At 35.2% G+C, this 25,179-nt stretch overlaps 1 protein-coding gene across 4 annotated transcripts in view; it reads left to right on the top strand.

The window, feature by feature from the left end:
• The window catches only part of Tmem260 (transmembrane protein 260), a 65,111-nt gene that overhangs the window by 34,880 nt on the left and 5,052 nt on the right, over window positions 1-25,179 (top strand). For 2 of the 4 annotated variants that reach the window (XM_076850449.2, XM_076850447.2), the window contains exons 10-15: window positions 1,180-1,349; window positions 3,470-3,641; window positions 7,042-7,190; window positions 15,848-16,024; window positions 18,662-18,715; window positions 20,379-20,469. In XM_076850449.2, coding sequence (XP_076706564.2) covers window positions 1,180-1,349; window positions 3,470-3,641; window positions 7,042-7,190; window positions 15,848-16,024; window positions 18,662-18,715; window positions 20,379-20,469 — 813 coding nt within the window. The remainder of the gene's footprint in view (window positions 1-1,179; window positions 1,350-3,469; window positions 3,642-7,041; window positions 7,191-15,847; window positions 16,025-18,661; window positions 18,716-20,378; window positions 20,470-25,179) is intronic. The other 2 variants (XM_076850450.2, XM_076850448.2) reach the window with 2 other exon arrangements.

The raw sequence follows: 25,179 nt of genomic DNA, 5'->3' as shown, positions 1-25,179 counted from the left end.
GAATTATTTCAGGAATAATAAAAATTATATATATTTTTTTACAAATCAAAAGTTAAATTATTGAGTCATTAAGATTACAGTCTCTTTTTAGGAAAAAAAAATGCTATGTTTTGTTAATAGAGTAGTTAAATAGGAAAATAAATCTAAGGTAGACTTAGGTTAGTTGTGTGTGTGCGTGTGTATATGTGTATACACTTACAAATATATGCATTTCATCTAGAATACTTTTTAGAATAGCAAAATAAATATGGGTTACAACGAGGGACTGTTGCCAACATATCCCTTTACTTCTTACGTGGAAGTTCTAGGCCTATAAAAAGAGCACCTATGTTTCTGTTTTCCTGTCAGCCATCTCTGAGATTAGGGTATTTCTTCTTATAATAGAAACTCTATAAATTTGGACAGCTTTTTTTGATAGCTGAAACCAACTAGTCATTTGTGTATGTGCTTAAGATGCCTAATAAAAAAATAACCTACTTGATCATCAGACTTAGGAACAAAATAAATTAGTGTAAACGGTTAGGAGAATCACATTTATTACTGATAATGCTGAGATTGGAGAATGTGACTTCTAAGTGTGGACAAGAGGACTTCCTTATCCTGCCAGAGGGGACAGGTAGTGCTGTGACTATGGGGCAGGCCTCACCCCACCTCACTCCTACCCACTGTGCACAGAGATAGACTGTCCTGGACAAGTGCTTCTTGGCAGCTCACTTCCAAGAGGGAGAGGAAAACACAGGACTGTGTTGTCCCAATAACAGTTTCAGCTCCCCATCAATTCATCAATTCTCCTACCCTCCTATAGGAAGAAGTAAGGGAGGATAAGGAGAGAGGCCAGGATTATTATACTCATATAGCTTATGCATAAGGAAGGGAATATTAGGAGAAAAGCAAAAGCATTTCTCTACCTCTCCCACTCTAGATAATCACTGGAGTTCAGTATTAAGATGAAGTGTGAATCCCAAAAGGGAGATACACATGTCAAACTGGGAAGGAAGAACTGTTCTAAATTGAAAATTAAGTGACCTCAGGTTGGATTGGGGAAGTCAGTTAACAAGATCTAAATGACAGGAGGCAAATACAACTAGTTGTAAGCAGTATAAATTTTTTAAATATTTAGGTACCTGACTGATTGTATGAACTAGTCAAGTGGACCTACTGTTTGCCTATCTTTCACAGGTGGAACGATTTTGGATGCAAAGCAATGCAGTGGTGGCTGTCCTCGCTGGCATCGGTTTGGCTTCACTTGTGTCTAAGACTAACCAAGTGCTGAATAGCAACGGGCTTCAGTGTCTGGAATGGCTTTCAGCAACTCTTTTTGTAGTTTTCCAAATATATTCTAATTATAGGTAACCCATGGCTATTTTTATGAAAAGTAGCACTTGAGCCAGAGAATTTTGAATATTTCACATTCTAGGACATTCTATTTTGCATTTATTTTTAACTTCTATTGGTTTCTAAGATTCAAAGTGAGGCAGCTTGGTCTGAATGCAGTAGATTTTATGTTTTGGGATTAATAAACTTTTTGAATCAGAACCAGAGATTGTTTGTAGAATCTGGAGTATGTATAAAATTACATGATCTAAAATACCACTTAAGTGGAGAATAAAGAGATTTGGGGCTTTTTGTATACCCTAAAATAATTTACTTTATGTTTCAAAGATTTTTGTTTTTTGAATTATAACTGGCCCTTTACCAGTCAACTTTATATTAGAAAATATTAATTATTTTTAAATCAATTTCTGAAAGTTTTTAACTCATGTATTATTAGTATTGTATATATATATATTTTCAATATCTTTTTAATAATGATTATAATGATCTCGGTATAACATAAAAGATGTCAAAGTCTTAGATGATAATTAATTTATTTCCAACAGTATTAGATACATTACAAAAGTGGAAGAAAGAGTCCCTTGGCATTTTGTTATAGTGAGATTTGACTTTATTTAAAGGATTCAGTTTTCTTCTGGGTACAGTGGTGCATGCCTGTGATTCCAGTGACTGGGGAGTCTAAGACAGGAGGATTGCAAGTTTAAGGTTAGCCCCAACAATTTAGCAAGGCCCTACACATCTTAGTGAGACCTTGTCTCAAATTTAAAAATAAAAAGGGGTGGGGATTATAAATCAGTGGTAAAACACCCATTGAATTATTCAATACCCAGTACCTCCCCCCCTTCAAAAAAAAGGTTAAATTTCCTCTTTTAACTTAGCTTTCAAAACCAATGTTCTTTATAATCCCAGGTAGAGCCTGTGCTAGGAACATTTCATCTTCAGGACATCTTGGGAAGGGGCTGCATGACCCAGACATAGCTCCATCACTATCTCAAGGAGGGCTCACCAGCCTCCAGTGTTTTTTAATTCCAATTTTCTCCTGGCTTGGGTCATCAAGAGCATTCTAGGGTCAGCACCAGAGATGTTTGCACAGGTTAGGTGGTTTATCTTGTTTTGATTTTTTTATTTACCCAAGGGAATGAAATAGATAGCAACTTTGCTGGTTGACAAAGTATGAGCCATCACCTGGCAAAGAAGGGAATCATAGTAGGAAATATTAATTGTTGCACTGATTGCAGAGGCAGGGATAATATTCCATTCCTTGAAAGGTTTGTTTGCTTTTTGATACTAACCTTGTGATTCAGCTTGAGGCATTGCTTCTAAACTCCATAAAATGTAATAGACCTGATAATAAGAGGAAAGATATTGCTTGCCTCATCTTTTGATGCTTCCCCCGCCCCTTGTAGTCTTTCTCTCTTTTCATGGAAAGTTCTCAAAATTCATGTACTTTTTCTTTGAAGTTAGAAAGTCTACTTCATTCTTGAAAAGAACTGTACTGCTGTTCTTGGCAAGAACAAATAGTGTCAGGAGAAAAGTAGACAACTCAACAGACTATTCCTTCCCCTCCTTCTCTTTGGTCTTATTCTCCAGTGGTAATTTTTCACCTTCCAGTGGAGAAAGGAACACAGGAAGCCTGGGGTACAGGGAAATGGTGGGAAGGAACAACCTCTGCATGCAAGAAAATCATACAAATGTCTTATAAATATATGTCATAAATTGGCAGATTTCCTTTTGCATTTCTGAAAGTTCCTTTGGCATAAATGAAATTAACATAAATTACCTTAAATTCCAAGTGGAATCAGAAACCTTACTTTTGTTATATGAAATCGGATTACTTTTAGGAAGAAAAAGACTTACTCTTGAGCACTAACTGATTCCCTTTTTATGGAAATGATTATAAATTCTAGAAGTAAAGTAGTAGACGAGTATTTTTTCAGTTGCACAATTGGGTCCTTTTTTTAATCAAATGATAGTGTTTTTTAATTATGCAAATTCTCATAGGATATAAATTAAATAGTTTGAAACAATAAATGTAGACTTGTGATAGGAAAAGAATGGTGTGGAAAATAAACCCAATGTTATTAAAATTATAGCAAAGTATTGCTATTTTAACATTTTTGATCTTTTTATTTAGCATTTGTGACCAAAGGACCAACACTGTGATCGATAAATTTGCAAAGAACCTTCTAGATTCTATGCCACATGATGCAATTATCTTACTTAGAGGAGATTTGCCAGGCAATTCTCTCCGTTATATGCATTACTGCGAAGGATTGAGGCCAGATATTTCATTAGTGGATCAGGAAGTAAGTATATGTAAAATGTATTTGGAATTTATCAATCATTTTAAAACATTTATTATCATTTTAAAAATACCAAATAGATACAGTGATTAGAATCATTCTTAGGTAGATTATATATCAATTCTTTTGTTTATTTTAAGTGTTAGTATAAATTGTTTGAGTTGCTTCTTTCTCATTTAACCTGAATGTTTTAAGAATTACGTATTTCATGTTAGATTCAAATAATATGCTAGGTCTCCAGTTCACATAATAAACCATGAAAATGTTTATTGTACTGTAAATGTATTGTTAAGTTATTTTTTTCATTTAGCCAACTCAGCCATTTAAAGTAATACTGTCTACTGGTCTAGGGATTAAAATAAATTAAATTGAATATAAGATAAAACATACTGTGGTTAAAATAGCTACTTGATCATCAGAGTTGTGAACTCAAATAATTTCTCAAAATAAAAACTATTAACTACAACTCTGCTATGGAAATTTTGCATAATCTTTGCTGATCCTAGGACAAAAACATGTTAGGAGGGGACTTGTAAAAATTTTGAAGGCAATTAAAACAATTTTCTGGAAATGAAGAACTATATTTAAAATACAACATTTGGGGCTGGAGTTGTAGCTCAGTGACAGAGCACTTGCCTAACACGTATGAGGCTCTGGATTCAATCCTCAACACCACATAAAAATAAATAAGTAAAATAAAAGTATTGTATCCATCTATAATTAGGAATATAAAAAATACTTTTAAAAACTTCTACAATATTTATTATTTAGACCATAATTATCTAAAAGGAAACATATCTGGTGCTTTTAGAGTAGTCATCAAGAAAAGTGAAATTTTTAATCTCAAATGAATAATTACGATTGTTCAATAGAGCAATTATTAGGCACAATACTTTTAATAAATTGTGTTGAAGTAGAGAATAATTAGAATTTTTGGAGAAAAACAACACATTTGCAAATACTCTGTAGGGAAATTTGCAGATTATAAATATTTTATAAGCACTTTGCATTTATGTTATACACACATATTGATGAATTTAATCTTAAGTCTAACTCAAGTCTAGCTTCTGACAAAAGCTAGGTTATTCATTATTAATGTGGTAGATTATTTTTTGATAGCATGATATTATTATGCTGTGATTTCAAATATTATTTGTAGCCCAGTAAAGTGCTGCTTAGCATGTATGAGGTCCTGAGTTCAATTCCTAGCACTTGTGAGTGCATGTGCATGTGTATGTATGTGTGAATACTGTTTGAGATATCAGCTGCTATAGTTAAGAAGTATGGATTTCAAAGAGTATAAGACATAAATTCAGGTTTTCATTCTATCATTTCCTAGATGTGACAGGGGCTAACAATTTTCTTCTCAAAGCTTCTCTTCCCTTATGCATGAAATAGAAGTTATTATCACATAAGCTAGGACCTTTTGAATGCATGAAAAAAGAATACCTTAGAGTAACTTAAACTATGGAGTTTGTATTTCACATAACAAGTAGTCTTAGATAGGTGATTTTAGGATTGATGATAGAAGAAGCTCAATGATGTCAGAATTCTGGGGCATGGATGCACGGTTCCAAACATCACAACCTAAAACAAAGCAAGGTACTTCTGTTTGGGCCTGTCCGCCTCCTCTCTATTGGATGTTTTCCAAGGCCTTAGAAATTCCCAGCAGACCTCCACCAGAGCTGGCTCGTATGCCCACTCCTGAAATATTCACTAGTAAAGTGAATGACTGAGATACCTGACCAAAATCAAAGTTACTTTAGCAAGCAAGAAGACTATAATAGCTATTAAATGTGCAATCAACAGGGTCTGGAGCAATTGTTTCTGTAAAAGAAGGTTATTGTGGAAATTAAAAAAGAAGCATGAAGGTCATAATGCAAACAGGGTATTTGGTTAATGTTAGCATTATCTAAAACTGAAAGCCTTGAGCAAAAAATTCCAATCCATTATTTGTTGAGTTTTATAGTGTTCACTTAGATTAAAAGTAATTTGTCACCAGGCCCGGTGGCGCACACCTGTAATCCCAGCAGCTCGGGTGGCTGAGACAGTTGAGACAGGAGGATCTCGAGTTCAAAGCCAGCCTCGGCAATGGTGAGGAGTTAAGCCACTCAGTGAGACCTTTTCTCTAAATAAAATAAAAATAGGACTGGGGATGTGGCTCAGTGGTCGAGTGCCCCTGAGTTCAATCCCCAGTACCAAAAAAATAAATAAATAAAAATTAATTTGTCATTTTCATGTTAAATGACTTACATGATCTAAGTAAGCATAAGCACAGTTGCTCAGATGTTAATATAAAAACAAAACTTTGAAAGTGCAAATAGGAATCTTTTCTTTAAAAAGAGGGTCTCTAACATATGAAAGTATATAATTAACTATACATTAATTATACAATTAATAAAAGTGATTTTTCTAATATTAACAATTCATTTTAATCAAAAGAACATTAAAGTATTGACACTAATTTCTGTATACTAATAAATTCAGCCAAAAGGGTAAAAACCCTTTGAGACCTAGATTATCATATGGGTTGAGCTTTTCAAGGGCAGGGATTATATCTTATTTATTGTAGGTGAGCAATACTTATTTTTTTGAATGGATGAATGAAAGAATGGAGTAATGATACATTTCTGTATTTTGTATAGGTTGTCTAGTCTGACCATCAAAGAAATTTCAACTTCAGCAAGCGTAATTTGAGAACTGTTCTGTGCCAGGCAATGTGCTAGGTGTACAAAAGTGAAAAGATACAGTCCCTTCCCCTAGGAGCTCACAGTCTAGTGAGGAATAGGCCTAGAGCTGTACTAGAGGTAGGTACAAAGTGCTACCTCTGCATGTCATTCTGGCTGTGGAGACTGGGGAGGGCATCACAGAGGAAGTGATAATTATACTGGTTCTGAAAGCTGAGTACACATTCTTTAGGTAGAATAAAAATGGGGAAAAGCCACCTGGGTCATCAAACACATGGAGGTTAGAAGGGCGCAGTGGCTCACACCTGTAATCCCAGCTCCTCAGGAGGCTGAGGTAGGAGGAGGATCACAAGTTTAAGACTAGCCTGAGCAACTTAGTGAGACTCTGTCTCAAAATCAAAAGAAAAAGAATTGAGAATATAGCTCCGTGAGAGATCACCACTGGGTTCAACTCCCAGGCCCACAAAACAAAATGCATGGAATTGAAAATAAAACTGAGCATTGATGTTACCTGTTATAGTAATGTCTTAAGGCCTAAAAATCAAAGGTTTAAGTCATTTTTAAAATTGTAGCTATACCCTTGATTATTCCTAAATGTATTTTTCAATTAATTGAATGATAGTATATTCACATTTTAGAAACTTTTCATTGGCTAAACTTGGTTCTTTTAAAGAGATGTACTAAAAGTATGGCATCATATGTTATTTTTCTGGCAGATGATGACTTATGAGTGGTATTTACCGAAAATGGCAAAGCATTTACCAGGTGTTCATTTTCCTGGGAACCGGTGGAATCCTGTGGAAGGAATATTACCCAGTGGAATGGTCACATTTAATCTTTATCATTTTCTTGAAATAAATAAACAGTAAGCATTCTTTTCATATAATAGCTTTACTAAAATCTTAAGCTTTTCTAAAATTATTTCTGTAGCAGCTGTGCCTCTTCCAAAAGACCAATTTTCTATACCTATTTCCCTGTCACCGATGAGATTATCTTTGTAATTAAATTGAATATCTGTGCATAAATGAGGCCAGGCAAAAATAAATGTTATTGTTCTGGGCAAAGGAAAAATAAAGACAGATTAGCAAGAACAGCAAATAAGATCTTAGTACAATTCAGAGAAATTGGAGATGTGCCTGCCTACTTGAAATCATTGCAGGTGGATCGCAAGCAATTATAGTTTTCCTCCTGATCAACACTATGGCCCCCTTTTAAGTGTAAAGCAAATTTTCTTCAGAATAATCACTATATGAAAATAGCTTAAGGACTTTTTTTAATAAAGGATAAGACAGTTTTATAAATAAGAAAAGCACCTACAGTTTACACTAGCTGAGATAAAATATGAGAATTGTGAATTTTATACCTGAGAACATAAAATTATTCATACTTAAGGTCAAGAATAAAGTACTTCTTCAATAGTATATTGTTGAATATTTCTCCTGTCCGTTAATACCTCAGATTGTCCAGAGCTTGAAGAAGAAAAATTTATTTCATGACTTTTTTTTTCTTATAGAGTACTTTAGAAAATCTTTATAAATTCCAGAGTTAAATTATCCCTTGCTAAGAACATAATAGTATGGTATTTTCAGTGTTCAAAGCCTGTGTTTATGGTGGTTCATGGAGTAATATAAAGGTAATAGGTATAAATGTGCCGTGAGAGCAACATTTAATTATTTCATTCTAGAATAAAATAAAAAGAACTATTAACATCTCCAAATTGGCATTTTTGTGAATTTTGTTTAATCCAACCTCACAAAATTTACTATGTGGCAGCTTGAGTTAGGCCCTAGCAATATATAAAGATGAATGAGACTCAGTTCCAAGTCCATGTAGACCACAATCTAGTTGTATATATACATAGTTATGACTGTAACTAGTTGTTTATATACATAGAATATAATAAAGTCTACCCTAGCAATGCTTTGTAAAGTGTCAGAATAAATGCTTGATATGTATCTACTAAATAGCTGACTCAACTGACTTGAAAAGCTGAGTGTTCTGGCTTCATAGATGAGGAATCCATTAATTCCATCTAGGAGTATTCATTCAGCTTTTGTTTAATTAAATAGCAGTTGGTATGTCTTTCAAGGGGTATTTTTTTTTTTTCCCTATCAGCACTGGGGATTGAACACAGGGGCACTCTGCCACTGAACTACATCTCCAGCCCTTTTTTTTTCATTTTGATCAAGAGTCTTACTAAGCTGTCAAGACTTCCTGCCTCAGCTTCTGGAGTAGTTGGGATTCTAGACATGTGCCATTGTGCTTGGCTACTGTTAACATTTTGATAAGCTGTTTTTTTATTCCATTTAACAAATTATTTATTTATGTACATATATACACATAGACATATACTATATTTTATATAGCAGGAATATCTCATTTTCTGTCCAGTTATTTTTTTCCTGACAACATATCATGTGCATTTCCCATGTGATCAATAAAATGTCTTTATAACCATCATTTTTTTTGGAAATCCTATTTCCATAGGATTCATGATAATTTAACATACTATTTTTTTATAAACTTTTGTTGTATCTAGACTTTTGCTACTATTAACATAGTAATAAGCATTCTGACCCATAATGTTTTGTCAATATTTTTTACTAACGAAAATCACGTTTATTGTCTGCTTTAAAAATAATATGTGATTTAAAAAGTAGTATGTATTCATTATAGAATAATAATTCAAGTTTTTTTTGGGGGGGTGGTGCTGGGAATTGAACCTAGGACTTTGTGTATGTGAGGCAAGCACTCTACCAACTGAGCCAAATCCCCAACTAAATAATAAATTAATTTTTAAAAATTAAGAGTGGTCCTATCATTCCTTATGTATTTGGATATTAATCTCATGTTGAATGTGTAGTTTGTAAACCTTTTTTTCACAATCTGTAGACTGCCTTTTTATTATTCTGATGGTGTTCATTGATGTGTAAAAAGTGTTTAGTTTGGAATAGTATTACTTGTTTTTTTCCCCAGTGCTTTTGAAATAAAATCTAAGAAATCATTGCCAAAACCGATATTTCAGCCTTTTCTCTGTTTTTGCTAGAAGTTTTATGATTTCAAGTCTTAATATTTAAGACCATAATCCATTTTAGTAGCTTTTCATGTAAAGTTTCAATTTCATTCTTATGCATGTGGGTATCTATTTTGAATAAATTGATATTGAATAAATTGATTTTGAATTAAAAAAAAAAGAGTGGTCCTATCATTCAGAAACAATTAATGTAAAAAAATGCATATTTTTTACAAAGTTGAAAGAATAGTGTAAAATATAGTCCTGTTTTTTCCTTCAATGTCATATAAGAACATTTTCTTATGTTTTTATAAACTCTTTATAAATATTTATAGTAGATACATATACTATGATTTAATAATAATAGGTTAATGCAAATCTTAGTAGATATTAACATTGTATTTAAAGTAATAAGCTACAACAAAAGCCTTTGTACGTGTAATTTTTTGTGGATAGGTAGAATTTATTAGGGTAGAATAATTAATATTAGTAAAAAATAATAGTAATTATACTATTACTAATATTAACAATAATTAGAATATTAGTATTTCATTCAGAAGTAAAATTACTAAGTGTAAGGACATGAATGACTTCAAAACACTTAATAGGGATTTCCTCCCCCAAAATGTTGAACCATCACATGAAAGCTCTTTAAAATGAGTACTTTTAAAAAGAAAGAAGCTAATCCCGGGCACAGTGACACATGTCTGTAATCCCAGAAGCTAGGGAGGCTGACACAGGAGGACTGAGAGTTCAGAGCCAGCCTCCCCAACAGGGAGGGGCTAAGCAACTCAGTGAGATCCTGTCTCTAAATAAAATACAAAATAGGGCTGGGGATGTGGCTCAGTGGTTGAGTGCCCCTGAATTTAATCCCTGGTAACACCCCCACCAAAAAAGAAAGAAGCTAAAATTTAGTTAGCAACTATTATTTTAAGTTTAATTATACAGTAATTTTTTTCTTTTCCCTCTTTTTTTTGGGGGGGGCATACAGTTCTATAAATTTTAATACATGTATACATTTATGAGATTACCACAACAGTCAGAATACAAAAGTCTGTTGCCCCTCAAGCTCTCTTTGTGCTACTCTTGTATATCCATACTATCATCAGAGCCTTAACCTTCCTTATCCTCCACTGATCTGTTCTTCATTATTCTTCATTATTGTAGTTTTACCCTTTTTAGAATGTTATATAAATGGAATCATAAAGAATGTAATCTTTTGATAATGGCATATTTTACTCAACATATGCCTTTGAAATCCACCCAAGTTTTATATTACTAGTTCATTATTTTTGTTGCTGAGTAATATTCTATTATATGAATGTACCACAATTTGTGTAGCCTCTCTCCTGTTGAAAACATTTGTGTTGTTTCCAGTTTGTGGCATTTACAGATAGAGTTGCTATAAACATTTATGCTTAAGTTTCTGTATGAATATGTTTTCATACCTAGGAGTAGAATTAAGCGATTTGTTTCCTTTTGAGTTTTAAAATTTTTTTATATGTTCTAGATATGAATCCTTTGTCGATATGTAATTGTTAAACATTTACATTTTCTCCATTTGTGTCTTCTTATTATCTTACAAATATCTCTTGTGGAGATAAAGTTTTTTTTTATTTCAATGAAATTCCCAATTATTTTTCTTTATGAATTATACTTTTGGAGTTGATGCTAAGAATTCTTTGCTAATGCCAAGTCATGAAGATTTTCTCATGTTTTCTTCTAAGTTTTATAGTTTTGTTTTTGCATATGAGATGCCAAATTTTCCTCACACTCTTTGTTGAAAAGATTGTCCTTTCTGAAATCATTGAATTGCAATAACATCTTTCTTTTTGTTTGTTTGTTTTTTGATTCATATTTTATTTTTTTCATTGTTTTTATGTATTTATTCTAATTAGGTATATTTGACAGCAAAATGCATTTTGATTCATTGTACACAAATGGCACACAACTTTTCATTTCTCCGGTTGTATGCGATGTAGCATCACACCATATATGTAGTCATACACATACCTATGGTAATGATGTCTGTCTTATCCTACCATCTTTCCTGTGCCCATGTCCCCTCCCTTTCTCTCCCTCCCCTTTCCCCAATCAAAGTTCCTCCATTCTTCCCATGCCCCCCCTCACACACACACTTATAGATCAGCATCTACTTATCAGAGAGAACTTTGGGCCTTTGGGTTTTGGGGATTGGCTTGTTCTCCAGCTCCTGCAATAACACCTTTCTTGTTATTTACCAAAAAAAAAAAAAAATCCTTCTGGAATTTTTGGTTGGTTTTAATTTGATTAGAGTTTTTCATCATTTTGCTTTTAACCAAACTATATCATATTTAAAATGGCTCTTGTAGATAGCATATGTTTGGATCTTGTTTTATTATAAATCTGTTTTTTACCTAGTTCATTTAAACCATTTGCATTTAATATGTTTAGTGGTATGTCTACTTTTTTGTTATTTGCTTAAGTGTGTTCCCTATTTTTCATTTCACTGTTTCCACTTTTCTTCCTTATTTTGTATTGACATTTTTCCTATAATTCCATTTATTTATTTATTTATTTATTTATTTATTTATTTATTTGGTACTAGGGATTGAACCCAGGGGTGCTTAACCACTGAGTCACATCCCCACTTCCCCCCTTTTTATATACTTTTTTATTTTGAGATAAGGCTTTGTACTTACAATCTTCCTGCCTCAGCTTCCTGAGCCACTGGAATTATAGGAATGTGCCACTGTGCCCATTTCAATTTTTTTATTGAGAATTTTACTGTATCATTTTTACTATGTGTCTTGGTGGGGTTTTTTGTTTGTCTGTTTGTTTGTTTGTTTGCTTGCTCTTGAAATTATAGTATAAATACATAACATCTTTATTTTAGTACTTCAAATGGAATGTAGAAATCTTGATTAAAGATAAATGATTAATGGGGCTTGGTTGTGGCTGAGTGGTAGAGCATTGGCTAGCATGTGTGACTCATTGGGTTCAATTCTCAGCACCACATATAAATAAATAAAGGTCCATCAACAATTAATAAAATTAAAAAAAAAAAAGATAATTGATTAATGATTAAAACCAATCAAAAAACCCAGAAGGAATTTTTTTGGTAGATAACAAGAAAGGTGTTATTGCAATTCAATGATTTCAGAAAGGATTAAATTCCTTTAATCTCCCCACTTTTGATTGTGTTGTTATATACATTATATCATGCATGTGCTAATTTTAGTTTTCAAATTTTTAGACACATATTAAGAAAAAACACAATATTTATCTAGGTATTTACCAAGTCTGTTTTTCTTCCTTTAATCCAGTATTTAGATGTTTCCCTTTTGTATCATTTCCCTCTTTTCTGAATATATTCCTGTAATATTTTGTTGTTTTTTTTTTCATTTGTTGATGGACCTTTTTTTATTTATTAATTTATATGTGGTGCTGAGAATTGAACCCAGTGTCTCACACATGCTAAGCAAGCGCTCTACCACTGAGTCACAACTTCAACCCCTTTTTTAAAAAAAATATTTTTTTAGTTGTAGATGGACTCAATACCTTTATTTCATTTTTATGTGGTGCTGAGGATTGAACCCAGTGCCTTCCACATGCAAGGCGAATGTTCTACCACTGAACTATAGCCCCAGCCCCCTGTAACATTTCTTTTAGAGAAGAACTGTTAGCAGTGGGTCCTCTTAATTTTCTATCATCCAAAAATGTTTTGTTTCACCTTCATTTTCTTAAGCTTGTTTGTGGATACAGGATTTTGTGTTGATAAATATTTTTTCCCCACACTTGAAAAATGTTATTTTACATCCTTTTGACCTATGTATCTTCTGATGAGAAATCCACAGCAGAAATATGTTCTCTCCCTCTGGCTGTTTTCAAGACTTTTTATTTGTCTTTAGTTTTCAGTGGTTTGATTATGAGGAATCTGGGTGCGGATTTCTTTGAGCCAAACCTGTTTGGGGTTTTGCAGAGTTTCTTGAATATGTAAAATTGTGAATTTCTCAGACTTCATTTCTTTAAATATTTTTTTCTGTTCCTCATAGTTTCTCTTCTGAAACTAATGACCTAAACTTAGGTGCCTGGGACTCTACATTTTCTTCAGTCTGTTTCTTTTTGACATACTCTTTCCCTGAATTTATATTAAGCCCACTCAGTTAATTTTTAATTTCAGTGATTGTAGTTTTCAGGTGTGTAATTTCTATTGGGTTCCTCTTTATATCTTTCTTTTCTTTGTTGAGATGCCCTATCTTCTCACTAATTTCAAGAGTATTTGCCCTTACTTCTTGGTGCATGATTATCATAGCTTTTAAAAAGTCTTTGTGTGTCTATGCTAGCATCTGAGTCACCTTGAAATTGGAAACTGTTGATTGTCTTTTCCCTTGTGAGTTGAGATTTTTCTGGTTCTGAACATTCTGAGTACTTTTGGATTACATCCTAGACATTTTGAATATTGATCCTTATTTAATCCCAAAACAGTGTCTTTTTTTTTTTTTTTTTAATTTAACAGATCTTTGGCCAAGTTAATTTCTGGCTGCAAGTTCTGGCCTACTTTCTGTGAGCTGTGGTTCCAATTCCAGTTCTATTTTTAAAACAGTTGCAGTAACATTTGAATCAATCCCATGTGAGTGCTACCAAGTGTCTAATCTGAGATCTGGGTGATCGACTGTCCTATGGTTAATTTTGCAAACTCTGTTTAGGGTCAGATCCACGTATTCTTATCTCCGAGCCAGGAGTCCATACACAATTTTATGGAATTGGCTGTCTGGTCATCCCAGTACTTTCCAGCTCCCTAAGGCCTTCCCTTCCTGGTTCTCTATCCAGAAAGCTGGGGTTTTAATTTCTCTTTTGCCATGTACTTCCTGTAACTGCCTGCATCTGGGGCCAAGCTGCAGAAGGACATACAAAAGGCAATGGGGATTGGCCCTTTACTCTTGGAACCACAGCTCCTCTGCTAAGAGAGAAGGAAGGGTTCCTCTCCCTCAGAGTTTTAGGCTTCTGCCCAACTGCCACTACCATAATTGTGTTGCTGACTCTACTGCTGCCTAAGTGTTTCTTGGTGTCTGAGAAGGAAAGGAGTGGGAAGATCCAGGGGATTTTCTCCACTCTCTCCAAACTGTAAGAGTCCACTTTCTTGTTCTTTAGGCCAGAAATAAAAGGCTTTTTTTCTTGGATTTCTTTGTGTCTTCATATATACTGCTGGATTGGAGCTTTCTTTGAGTACATTCCTCGCAGTACTGCAGGGAGACAAATGATAAGTTCACTGCCGATTTGATAAAACTTTGAATTCTGGTCTTTTCCCCAGACTTCTTTTTAAGCTTTCTCTTTCAGAGTCCTCAGATACCTGCTCCATGTAATATGTCCAGGAGCCATAGTTGAGTGCAGATGGAGAGACAAGTGAACTCACTCCACCTTCCTCAAAACTGAACTCTATTATGTTTTAAGATTGTACTTTAAATCAGATATTTCATTTAATTTTTGAAAACCATCAAATACAGTTATCAGACCTATTACACAGGTGAGGAGACTACGCACAGGTAGTTAATTTTCCCCAAATCCTAGAGGCAGTAAATGATACCCCTCAAAAATCTAAAATCTAGCCATCCCCAGCAATTTAGCAAGATCCTGTCTCAAAATAAAAAATAAAAAGGGCTGGAGATATGGGTCAGTGATGAAATGCCCCTGGGTTTAATTGCCAATACAAAAAAAAAAAAAAAAAATCTAAAATCTAAGCTGGAGGTGTCTTGTTTCAAAGTTTTGTTTTGTTTTTACTTTTTAACTTTTCACCAGTTTCCCCTAATATGTTCCTTTTTCTTTCTTACTTAATAATATCTATTAAGACATAAACAACAAATTGGAAGATAATTAGTTATCATTTTTCCTGAACAAAGCTTATTTTAACCATTTTTATTACTAATTTTTTCAGGAACTGAGGTTCCTAATAGTTATTCTAATTAATTTTATCCAGCAAATATTTATTATATATTAGACATGTGTCATGCTATGTGGGATTCAGAGTTACTTCAGGGAGCTATTCAGGGAGATTTACAAATGCAAATAATAAGTTGAATATAATAATAACAAAAAAGATAATTTTTTTTCAGAAGTATAATGGGAATTTAAGGAAAGAACGACTAGGACTAAGTAGGGATACAAAGGAAGATTTGTATTTCTGCCTGTAAAATAAAAGGAGATATTAAAGAAAACATGTTTACACATGAGACAATACCATAGCAGTTTTTTAAAAATCATACTTGTCCCCATGTGATATAATGTTATAGACAGGAAGATTTTTTTCATCTAGGTCTGTTTGCTCCCACTCAAAAAAAAAAAAAAATCCCATTATTTTTACACTAAGATAGATTTCAATGTATTAGTGAAATATTTAAATAAACCACATCTTTACAGATAGCTTATTGGTAACCAAGGTTTAAGGCATCTAAAGTGACATTTGATAGATTATATTTACCATTTAGAATCTTAAGTTAAAACTACCTCACCTATTTTTCTCTTTTCAATAGAAAAGAAACATTTGTTTGCATAGGAATTCATGAAGGTGACCCAACCTGGAAAAAGAACTATTCACTTTGGCCATGGGGGTCTTGTGACAAATTAGTTCCTTCAGAGATTGTATTCAACCCTGAGGAATGGATTAAACTCACAAGAAATATCTACAACTGGACTGAAGAATATGGAAGGTATGAAAAGCAGTTGTATTTTAAGCAGAATATGACAGTTTTGTGTGTCTAAAAAAAACACACTTTCAGTTGTCTTTTAATTTTTTTGTTTTGTTTTTTATTTTCAAAATTATTTGCTTCTCACAATGTGTCAGAAAACATCTCTCTCTTGACTTCCTATTAACAGAATGATGGGACATAGAGGGAAAAGGAGATTGAGTGGGTACCACGAGAGTTAGATGTATGGCATCTGCAGCTTCCAGGCCTCTCAACGCTGTATTGTCCACCCCCCCACACCCTGTATCTCATTATCCTAAAATAAAAGGGGCTCATTAACAGCACTTGAACTTTCAGAGGCACTCTGCTGCCCATGATAGTTTCCACATGCATGAACTTGTCATTTTTTTTTTTCCAAGAATGGCAGATATGGACTGCACAAGTATCTCAGTGGTACAGTACTTTTCTACCATGTGCAGGGTCCTGGGTTCAATCCACAGCACAACAACAACAAAAAAGGCAGATAATTTTTTTGTAAAGAAGACTGAATTTGAGTACTTTTTAAATTTTTTTTCCAGCTATTTGGCATCAACCTGTTTATGTTGTTTGGGGCATTACTATTAGTCTTCCTTTAAGCATTTCTACATAGAGTTGACTGTCTCCCATATGGAAAATGGGTCACTGTCTAAAGAATTGTTTCCACTACCTATTTGCATTTTTTCTTATTTTTAAAATTATTTTCTTATTTTTTATAATTATATATAATGGTGGGGTTTGTTTATATTTGTATTATAAGGTTAATATCATTCCTCAGTATGTCATCTGCTGATAATCTTTGATTTTCATGAGATCCCTCCACCTTTCTTTTCCTTTATCCTCTCTAGCTTCCACATATGAGAGAAAACATGACCCTTGACCTTTGGAGTTTGACTTAATTCATTTAGCATAATGTTCTCAAGTTCTATTCATTTTTCTGCAAATGTCATAATTTTATTTTTCTTTTTGGCTAAATATAAATATAAATTTTCTTTATCTATTGATGGGTACCTAGGCCAGTTCCATAGTTTGGCTTTTGTGGATTGTGCTGCTATAAACATGGGTGTCCATGTATCATTATAGTATGCTGACTTTAATTCTTTAGAATCAATACTGAGGAGTAGGATAACTGCATCGTATGGTGGTTCTATTCCTAGCTTTTGAGGAACTTTCGTGCTGATTCCCATAGTGATTATACTAATTTACAATCCTTCCAACTCCTCTACCTATTTTAAAAATTATGAATTACTTAAAAATTATCTAACCTGCTTAAAATTGAAAATCAAAAGACAAGTTCATATGAACAAATGCTATAAAAGTTTTTTGAATCAACATAAGCAAACAGACCACATTGTTGCATTAACATCCAGAGCTTGATAACTATTATTAAAACAAAGCACTCTGTGGCCTTTATAAGAAAAAGTTAGAAATAACGTATTATTCAGATTGTGGACAATAATATGTGTGCATAGCATTATTCATTGTCTCCATTCTATCAAAATACACAATAAAAGAGAAATTTTAATGGAGAAAAATCAATAAATATTTTGGCTAGAGTTCTTTGTATGGCAAAATAGTCCTAGTAATGGTTTATCCAAGCCAGGAGTTCCCCTCTTCATGATTATTCCCTTGTTTCACAGCTCCTGGCGTCTTCACTCTGTCTAGAGCATGGCCCACATCTCACCTCTAACTGTTGCCGTTTAACAGCTCTTAATAATAGCTGGTCCCCCAAATGTCTTTGTTTGCTCTCTTGAGGCACTAGAGCTCACACTGATTAAGGACACATTTATCAAAACCTGTAATTCCTTAACTGAACTTTTTAGGAGAATAAACTTATTAGTTTGGTCATTATTAGTTCTTTAAGATCCAGCCTATTTGTCAGGTGTGGTAGCACACACCTGTAATTTCAGCAACTTGGGAGGCTAAGGCAAAATAACAAGGCCCAAAGCAATTTAGCAAGACCTTGTCTCAAAATTAAAATAAAAAGGGTTGGAGATGTAGCTCAGTGGTAAAGAGCCCTTGGGTTTCCCAGTACCCCCTCCAAAAAAAGAAAAAGAAAGAAAGAAAGATTCAGACTGTTTTAGTGGCCTTATAAGATTTTAAAACAGGCATTTCTGTCTATAGCAATAAATGTAGCTGACAGAAAGATATTTGTCGGGAGCCATTTCCACACGTGACTGGGTGACTCCCGGTTTGGGTCTGAGGCTTCTGGCTGTCGGAATTTTCCCAGCCCTCTCCTGTTGAGAGAACCCGTCCGTGTGGGGGGTGTGACTGACCACTGACCCCGGGGGCCCAATCACTGACCCTGACCTTGGAGTGCGGCCCCCTTTCAACCTTCACTGGATGGAATTCTCCCCTGAATTTCTTGTTCCCCAATAAAAGGCTACTCCCTGGCGTGCTCCCTCTCTCTCTCCTGCTAGCCCTGAGTAATCCTTGCTGCCCTGCCAGGCGGTTAGAGGTGGGAACCAGAGAGGGGAGCCGTCTCCGACCTGGTCATAGAAAAAGGTAACTGAGTCTATGTGTTTATTTCGATCTCTGCTAGCTAACTTTTATGCCAAGAACCTCATTAATGAAATCATTGCGCTGGCCGCATGGTGGAGATATTATTGTTTCTTATAACTGCAGGTTTGATCCATCTTCTTGGGAATCTGTGGCCAATGAAGAGATGTGGCAAGCAAGGTGATTAATTACATTTTTGTGTTTGCAGTCTGTTTTTAATGTAGCAGAGAAGTAGCCTATGGCAATTTTTACTTTGGGAACAGGGGTGAGTGGTAATAAAAATAATATTTATGAGCAACTATTTGGTTTAAGGCATTGTACAAATGGTTTTTTGAGCTAATACAATTAATCTATTCTCATCCTCATAATGTATGAAGTTGTTATTAATATTGCCACTTTATAAAACAACAAACTGGAAGAAAGTGTACATGCCCAAGGCCACTAGGCTATTAATGATGGAGCCTGGACTTTGACTCTAGAACAGTCTTAACTCCCATGCTCTCCTTTCAACTAAACCAAAGTGAATGAGATTGAGTAGAAGTTGACCATCGCAACCTTGCCTCTATTTGTAATGTGCCAGTTAATTAAGCACTTACTTAATACTTACTAGAAGCCAGGCACTGTTCCAGGCATCAAAGCTATACATAAGAATATGACACAGTTTCTACCCTCATGGAAATCATAGTCTGATGGAATGAACCAACATGTTAAAAGAGATTAATATGGTAGATGCTGTACTTTCCTGTTGTTCAGAGAGAGATCACATTCTTCTGTGTGGAACACTTCATAGTGATGTTACTGCTTTTCCTGGTCCCTGTCATTATTTTTAAATAATCAATCATGGGCAAACTTTGACCGAAATATTAATGTAAAGGTCGTAACTAATACACAGGGGTGGCTTGCTCCTATTGGCTGCTTCTTCTGCAAAAGTGTATGCCAGGGACTGTGCACTTGGAATTGAGTTATGGTTTACATGTGTTTAAAACGATGTTAAGAAGCTGGGCACAGTGGTGCACACCTGTGACACAAGCTCCCTGGGAGACTAAAGCAGGATGATCACAAATTTGAGGTTTGGGCAACTTAGTGAGACCCTACCTCAGTGGTAAAAGCACCCCTGGGGTCAATCTGAAGAAGAGGAGGGGGGGAGGGGGAGGGAAGAGGAAGAGGAGGAGTCAAGAAATACAACTGTAAGATAATGATTATAAAAATAGATATGCCATAGTTTATAAATAATAGTTTTGAAAAAGTCAGAAAACAGCACATATCAACTTATCAGCTTAGTTATAAGGACAAACACTTGCTTTAAATCCGTGGTAAAAGATACATTGTGTGCACATTTCTGTGACTAACTGTGGGAAAACTAGGGAGAAATCACATAAAAGAAGAAAGCTGTCATTACTCGGGTAGGTATTGATTTAATTAGTGTGCTAAATACAACTTGGATGAGTTTATGAGGTCAAAGAATCTAGCCACCTTTGAAGACCAGGTCACACACAGAGTAAGCTGCCATGATAAGCACTTTCAGGAATGTGCTGATAATCCAGCCAAGTCTCCCCTCTTTCCAGCTGTTCTTGCTTAAGAATAATGTTCATCTGAAGGAGACCAGATGTAATAGCAATGATTAACGTAGACTTTTTTTCTGAAAGATTTGATAATAAGTGCAGCACTTTGGGGAAGGGGCTGTTGCTATAGGTTCAGAGTAAACTTCCATGAACATGAAAGAATGAAAAATAGCACAGTAAAGTGTTTCGTACATTCCATACCAGTGGAAAGCTTGGAAGATTTAGCCCTGAATATGAAATTGATGGTATGATTTTAATAAAGGTTCCCATTCCCACCCCAGGATGAAAACACCATTCTTCATCTTCAGCCTGGCAGAAACTACTGATATGCCTTCAAAGGTGAAAACTCAGCTCTACTCTCATGCATATAAGGTATGTGAAAATTTTGTAGAGATATTTGGTGGGAAGGTGGCAGTCACTGGGATAGAGAGAGGATGTACAACAGAGTTTTTTGTTTGTTTTGGTACTGGGGATTGAACCCATGAGTGCTTTACCTCTGAGCACATCCCCAGCCCTTTTTATTTTTTATTTTGAGACAGGGTCTCACTAAGTTGCTTAGGGTCTCATTAAGTTGCTGAGGCTGGCCTTGAACTATCAATCCTCCTGTCTCAGCCTCTTAAACGGCTGGGATTACAGGCATGTGCCACCATGCCCAGCAATGACAGGTATCTGTTTTGTTTCGAACTTTAGTTTGGGCATTATAAAACATCATATATGGGAAAATAACTCAATTGTATCATAAACAATGTTCATGATGGAGAGTAGACAAAATACTCCCACCAAGATGTCTGTAGCCTAATATCCAGAACCTGTGACTATGTTACCTTACATGGTAAAAGAGACTTTGTAGATGAGATTTAAGTTAAGGGTCTTGAGATGGAAGATTATCTTGGATTATTCAGGTAGGCCTGATATGATCACAGGGGTCTTATAAAAAGGAGACAGGAAGGTCAGAGTCAGAGGAGATGCAACGCAGAAGCAGAGGTCACAGAGGGAGAGATTTGAAGACGCTACACCACTGGCCCTGAAGATGGAGGAAGGGGCTGCAGATTAAGAAGTGCAGAGGGATGGGAGGGAAAGGGAGGAGGAAGGAGATTAGCAAGGATGGTGGAATGTGATGGTCATCATTATACAAATTACATGTATGAAGACTTGAATTAGGTATCAATGTACCTTATACAAACAGAGATATGAAAAATTATAGTATATATATGTATTAATAATTGTAATGCAAAAAAAGTACATGTATAAATGGCATAAATTGGTGTAAACATACTTCATATTCAGAAGTATGAAAAATTGTGCTCTATATGTATAATAAGGATTGTAATGCATTCCACTGTTGTCGTGTATTTAAAAAAATAATAATAATAAAAAAAAGTGCAGAATGCCTCTGGAAGTTGGAAAATGTAGGGAAACAGATCCCTTACTAGGTCCTCCAGAAGAAATTCAACCCTGCTGATTTTACAGCTTCTCACCACCAGAAGTGCAAGATAACAAATATGTGTTTTAAGTTACTGTTCATAAGTTGTAATTGCAGCAATAGGAAACTATTATAATGGCTTCATTAAAAAATAAAAAAATAAAAAAAATAAAAACCTCTGACAGGTTATCCTCTTTATAAAAGTCTTGACACTGTCTATACCTGGAATGATAGGGCCAATGGGCAGTAATTATTTGGGCTGGGGCGGGGGGGAGTTCAATATCTTTAGCCATCTGGGAAATGCAAATCAAAACTACATTGAGAGTCCATTTTACCTGAGATGGGTATCTCCTATGTCTCAGAATGGCAATCATCAAGAATATAAAAAACAGGCAGGCAGGGTGACACACAACCATAATCCCAGCAATTCGGAAAGCTAACACAGGAGGATCACAAGTTCAAGGCCAGCCTAAGCAACTTTGTGAAACCTTGTCTCAAAATTAAAATAATAAAGTAAAAAGGACTGAGGGTGTGGCTCAGTGGTGAAGCACCCCTGGTAATCCACCCTCCAAAAAAATATCCAGAACCTGTGATTACGTTACCTTACATGGTAAATAGTAAATGCTAGTAAGGATATAGGGAAAAAAGAAGCCCTTATACAATGTTGGTGGGAAAGTAAATTAATATAACCACTATGGAAATCAGTATGGAGATTCCTCAAAAAACTAAAAATGGAACTATTGTATGATTGAGATATACCGCTTCTTGGTATATACTCAAAGGAATTAAAGTCAGCATACTATAGAGATACCTGCATACCCATGTTTATTGCAGAACAATTTGCCACAGCCAAATTAAGGAAACAGCCTAGGTGCCTGTCAACAGATTAATGGATAAAGAAAATGTGGTATATATACACAATGGAATTTCATTCAGCCATGAAGAATAAAATCATATCATTTTTAGGAAAATGTATAGAACTGAAGATCATCATGTTAAGCAAAATAAGCCATGCTCAGAAAGACAAGTTTCACATGTTTTAAAGAGGACTTGAAAGTAGAAGGGAGATGATTAGAGAAGAAGAGGAACTTGAAAGGAGGGAAAGAAAGATAAGAGGGGTAGTGGGGAGTAGAAATAACCAAAGTATGTAATATGCATGTGAATGTGACACAATCAAACCCATTGTCCTGTATAATCAATATATGCTATTTAAAAAATGATATAGCCATGGCTGGTTGAGATTTTAAGAGTAAAGGTAAAAGGTCACAGAGAGAGGCCCTGTCTTCTAACTGGCCACAGGAAGCTGAATGGACCTTCCCAAGGTACACTGAGGCTTCTGCACAAATTGTCCTTCTCTGCTGGGAAATGGAACACAGAAAGGAGGCTTGCTATGGCACTATTTTAACAAGTTTCTGCTTTTCTGTTATTTATAGCAATGGGCTCTTTCAACACCTTCAGATTTAGTCTTGGAGTCTTATATAAGAAACAAATATTCTGGCAAGGACCTATGAAGACAGAGCTCAGGACCTATGTGTTTGAGCAATGAGATTTTTCCGCTCTCTCTCTAGACTGCAATGGATCTGCTTAGCCAGGGCATTTGCTTGTGCTGAGTCAAAAATAACATGGCATCCAATAAGTATGACTAATTTCACTACTAAATTCTCATTATGGGGTTCATTGTTTATTCGTGTATTCCTTCACTCACAAAGCATTTATTGAGCACCAACTCCATACCACATACTATTTTGGAGATAATTGACCTTGTTCCAATTATCAAAAAAGTAGCAGGCTAAAGAGGGAGACAGATGATTAAGTCCTCAGTCACAGTTCACTCTTGTAAGTGCTGTGAGAGGCCTGCCGAGGTTCTGTGGGAACAGAGAGCCCGAGCTGGGAGGAAAGAAGAGAGCCTTCCAGAAGAGATGCCACTAGATGTCCTTGAAATATCAGAAAGAGCTGGCAAGAAAGATGGTGGGGCAAGGAAGTGAGAGAGGAGGGGAGAGCAGTCCATAAAGGAAGACACCCAGGGAGCAAAGGCAGGATCCTCCAGGGAATCCCCCTGGAGGACAGGAAGGGAGTTGGTTATAGGGGGTGGCACACTGGAATTCTGTCTGGTAGATGGGAGGTCTAGGTTCTCCATCCTCCCTGCCATTAATTGTTAACTGTGAGTCAGTTAACCTTCCCAGGCTTTGATTTTTTCCTTTAACAAATTATGGGCTTTTGGGGGCTGCAGTTGTGGCTCAGTGGTAAAGCGCTTGCCTAGCATGTGTGAGGCACTGGGTTTGATTCTCAGCACTGCATATAAATAAATGAATAAAATAAAGGTCTGTCAAAATCTAAAGAAAGTTTTTGAAAAATATAGGCTTTAAACTTCAAAAGATTAGCTCTTAACCAGGTGTGGTGACACACACCTAAAATTCCACAATTTGTGAGGCTGAGGCGGGAAATTGCAACTTTGAGGCCAGCCTCAGCAACTTAATGAGATACTACCTCAAAAAAGAGAGAGAGAAAAAACAGGACTGGGGATATAGCTTAGTGGTTAAGTGCCCCTAGGTTCAATCCCCAGTACCACACACATACAAAAATAAGATCAGCTCTTGTACCTTTGAATGTATCATTTTCTGTTCATCTCTCATACCCTGTAACACTATGAAAAATAAACAGTATTTATTTGGGAGAGCTAGGTGTTGTAGCACAGGCCTATAATCCCAGTGACTCTGAAGGTTGAGGCAGAAGTATCACATGTTAGAGGCCAGCCTCAGCAACTTAGTGAGGCCCTAAGCAACTTAACAGGAACCTGTCTCAAAATAAAAACTAAAATGGGCTGGGGACGTGACTCAGTGGTTAATTCCTGATACAAAAAAAAAAAAAAAAAACAGTATTTACTAGGGAGAAACTGAGAATTATTAATATTTTATTTTTATTTTCTTATCAGTGATCTCTCTTCCATGGTCAGTTGCTAGACCACCTAAAGCTCACTTGTGGATTTTTTTTCCCCCTTTGGATAATAAGTTTTGTCTTTTTCAGTGAACACAGACTATGGGTATCTCCTGTGACTACAGATGTGTGATAATTCTTACAAGACAATTGAGGGCAATTATTTGGTGGATCAACACAAACCCACCCCTATTACTGGTTTTTCTAGAATATTGTTAGGTGTAAAGGATATTTTTGTTGTCATTTACATCATCTAGCTCAGTAGTTTAAACTATTAAGTTCAGGGATAGTAGAGAAGCATGGAATAGCCAGCTCCTCAGGAACAAATTGGTTAAGTTGAAAATGTTTCCAATTAATGGGACAAGTCTATTAAAACAGTGTCATAGTAGCACACTCAGAAAAGGAAATATAATTCCAATTCCACATCATGAAACATGATTGGCTTCTTAAGACTTGACATTTGTGACTTACTGGGTCATCCAAATCAAATTGAAGATGCATCAGTCATAATGTAGGTTCTTCAATACCTAAAGACTATATAGGAGGTAGGTCACTTGAGCCTCTGATTCTCTTGAGCAATTCAGGAAATTAAGGCTTCTTGAAGCACTGTCTCTCTTTTGGACTCCAAAATCTCAATAGGTTTTTGAAAATAGTTCCTGAGCACCTACTTGATGTGAGCATCATGCTATACACTTTACATACATTCCTCAGAGGGAAGCTCAGAA

The sequence above is a fragment of the Callospermophilus lateralis genome, chromosome 3 (genome assembly GCF_048772815.1).
Source record: "Callospermophilus lateralis isolate mCalLat2 chromosome 3, mCalLat2.hap1, whole genome shotgun sequence".
Classification (NCBI taxonomy): domain Eukaryota; kingdom Metazoa; phylum Chordata; class Mammalia; order Rodentia; family Sciuridae; genus Callospermophilus; species Callospermophilus lateralis.
Note: the sequence above shows the minus strand (reverse complement) of the source record. Positions and strands in the feature narration are given on the sequence as shown.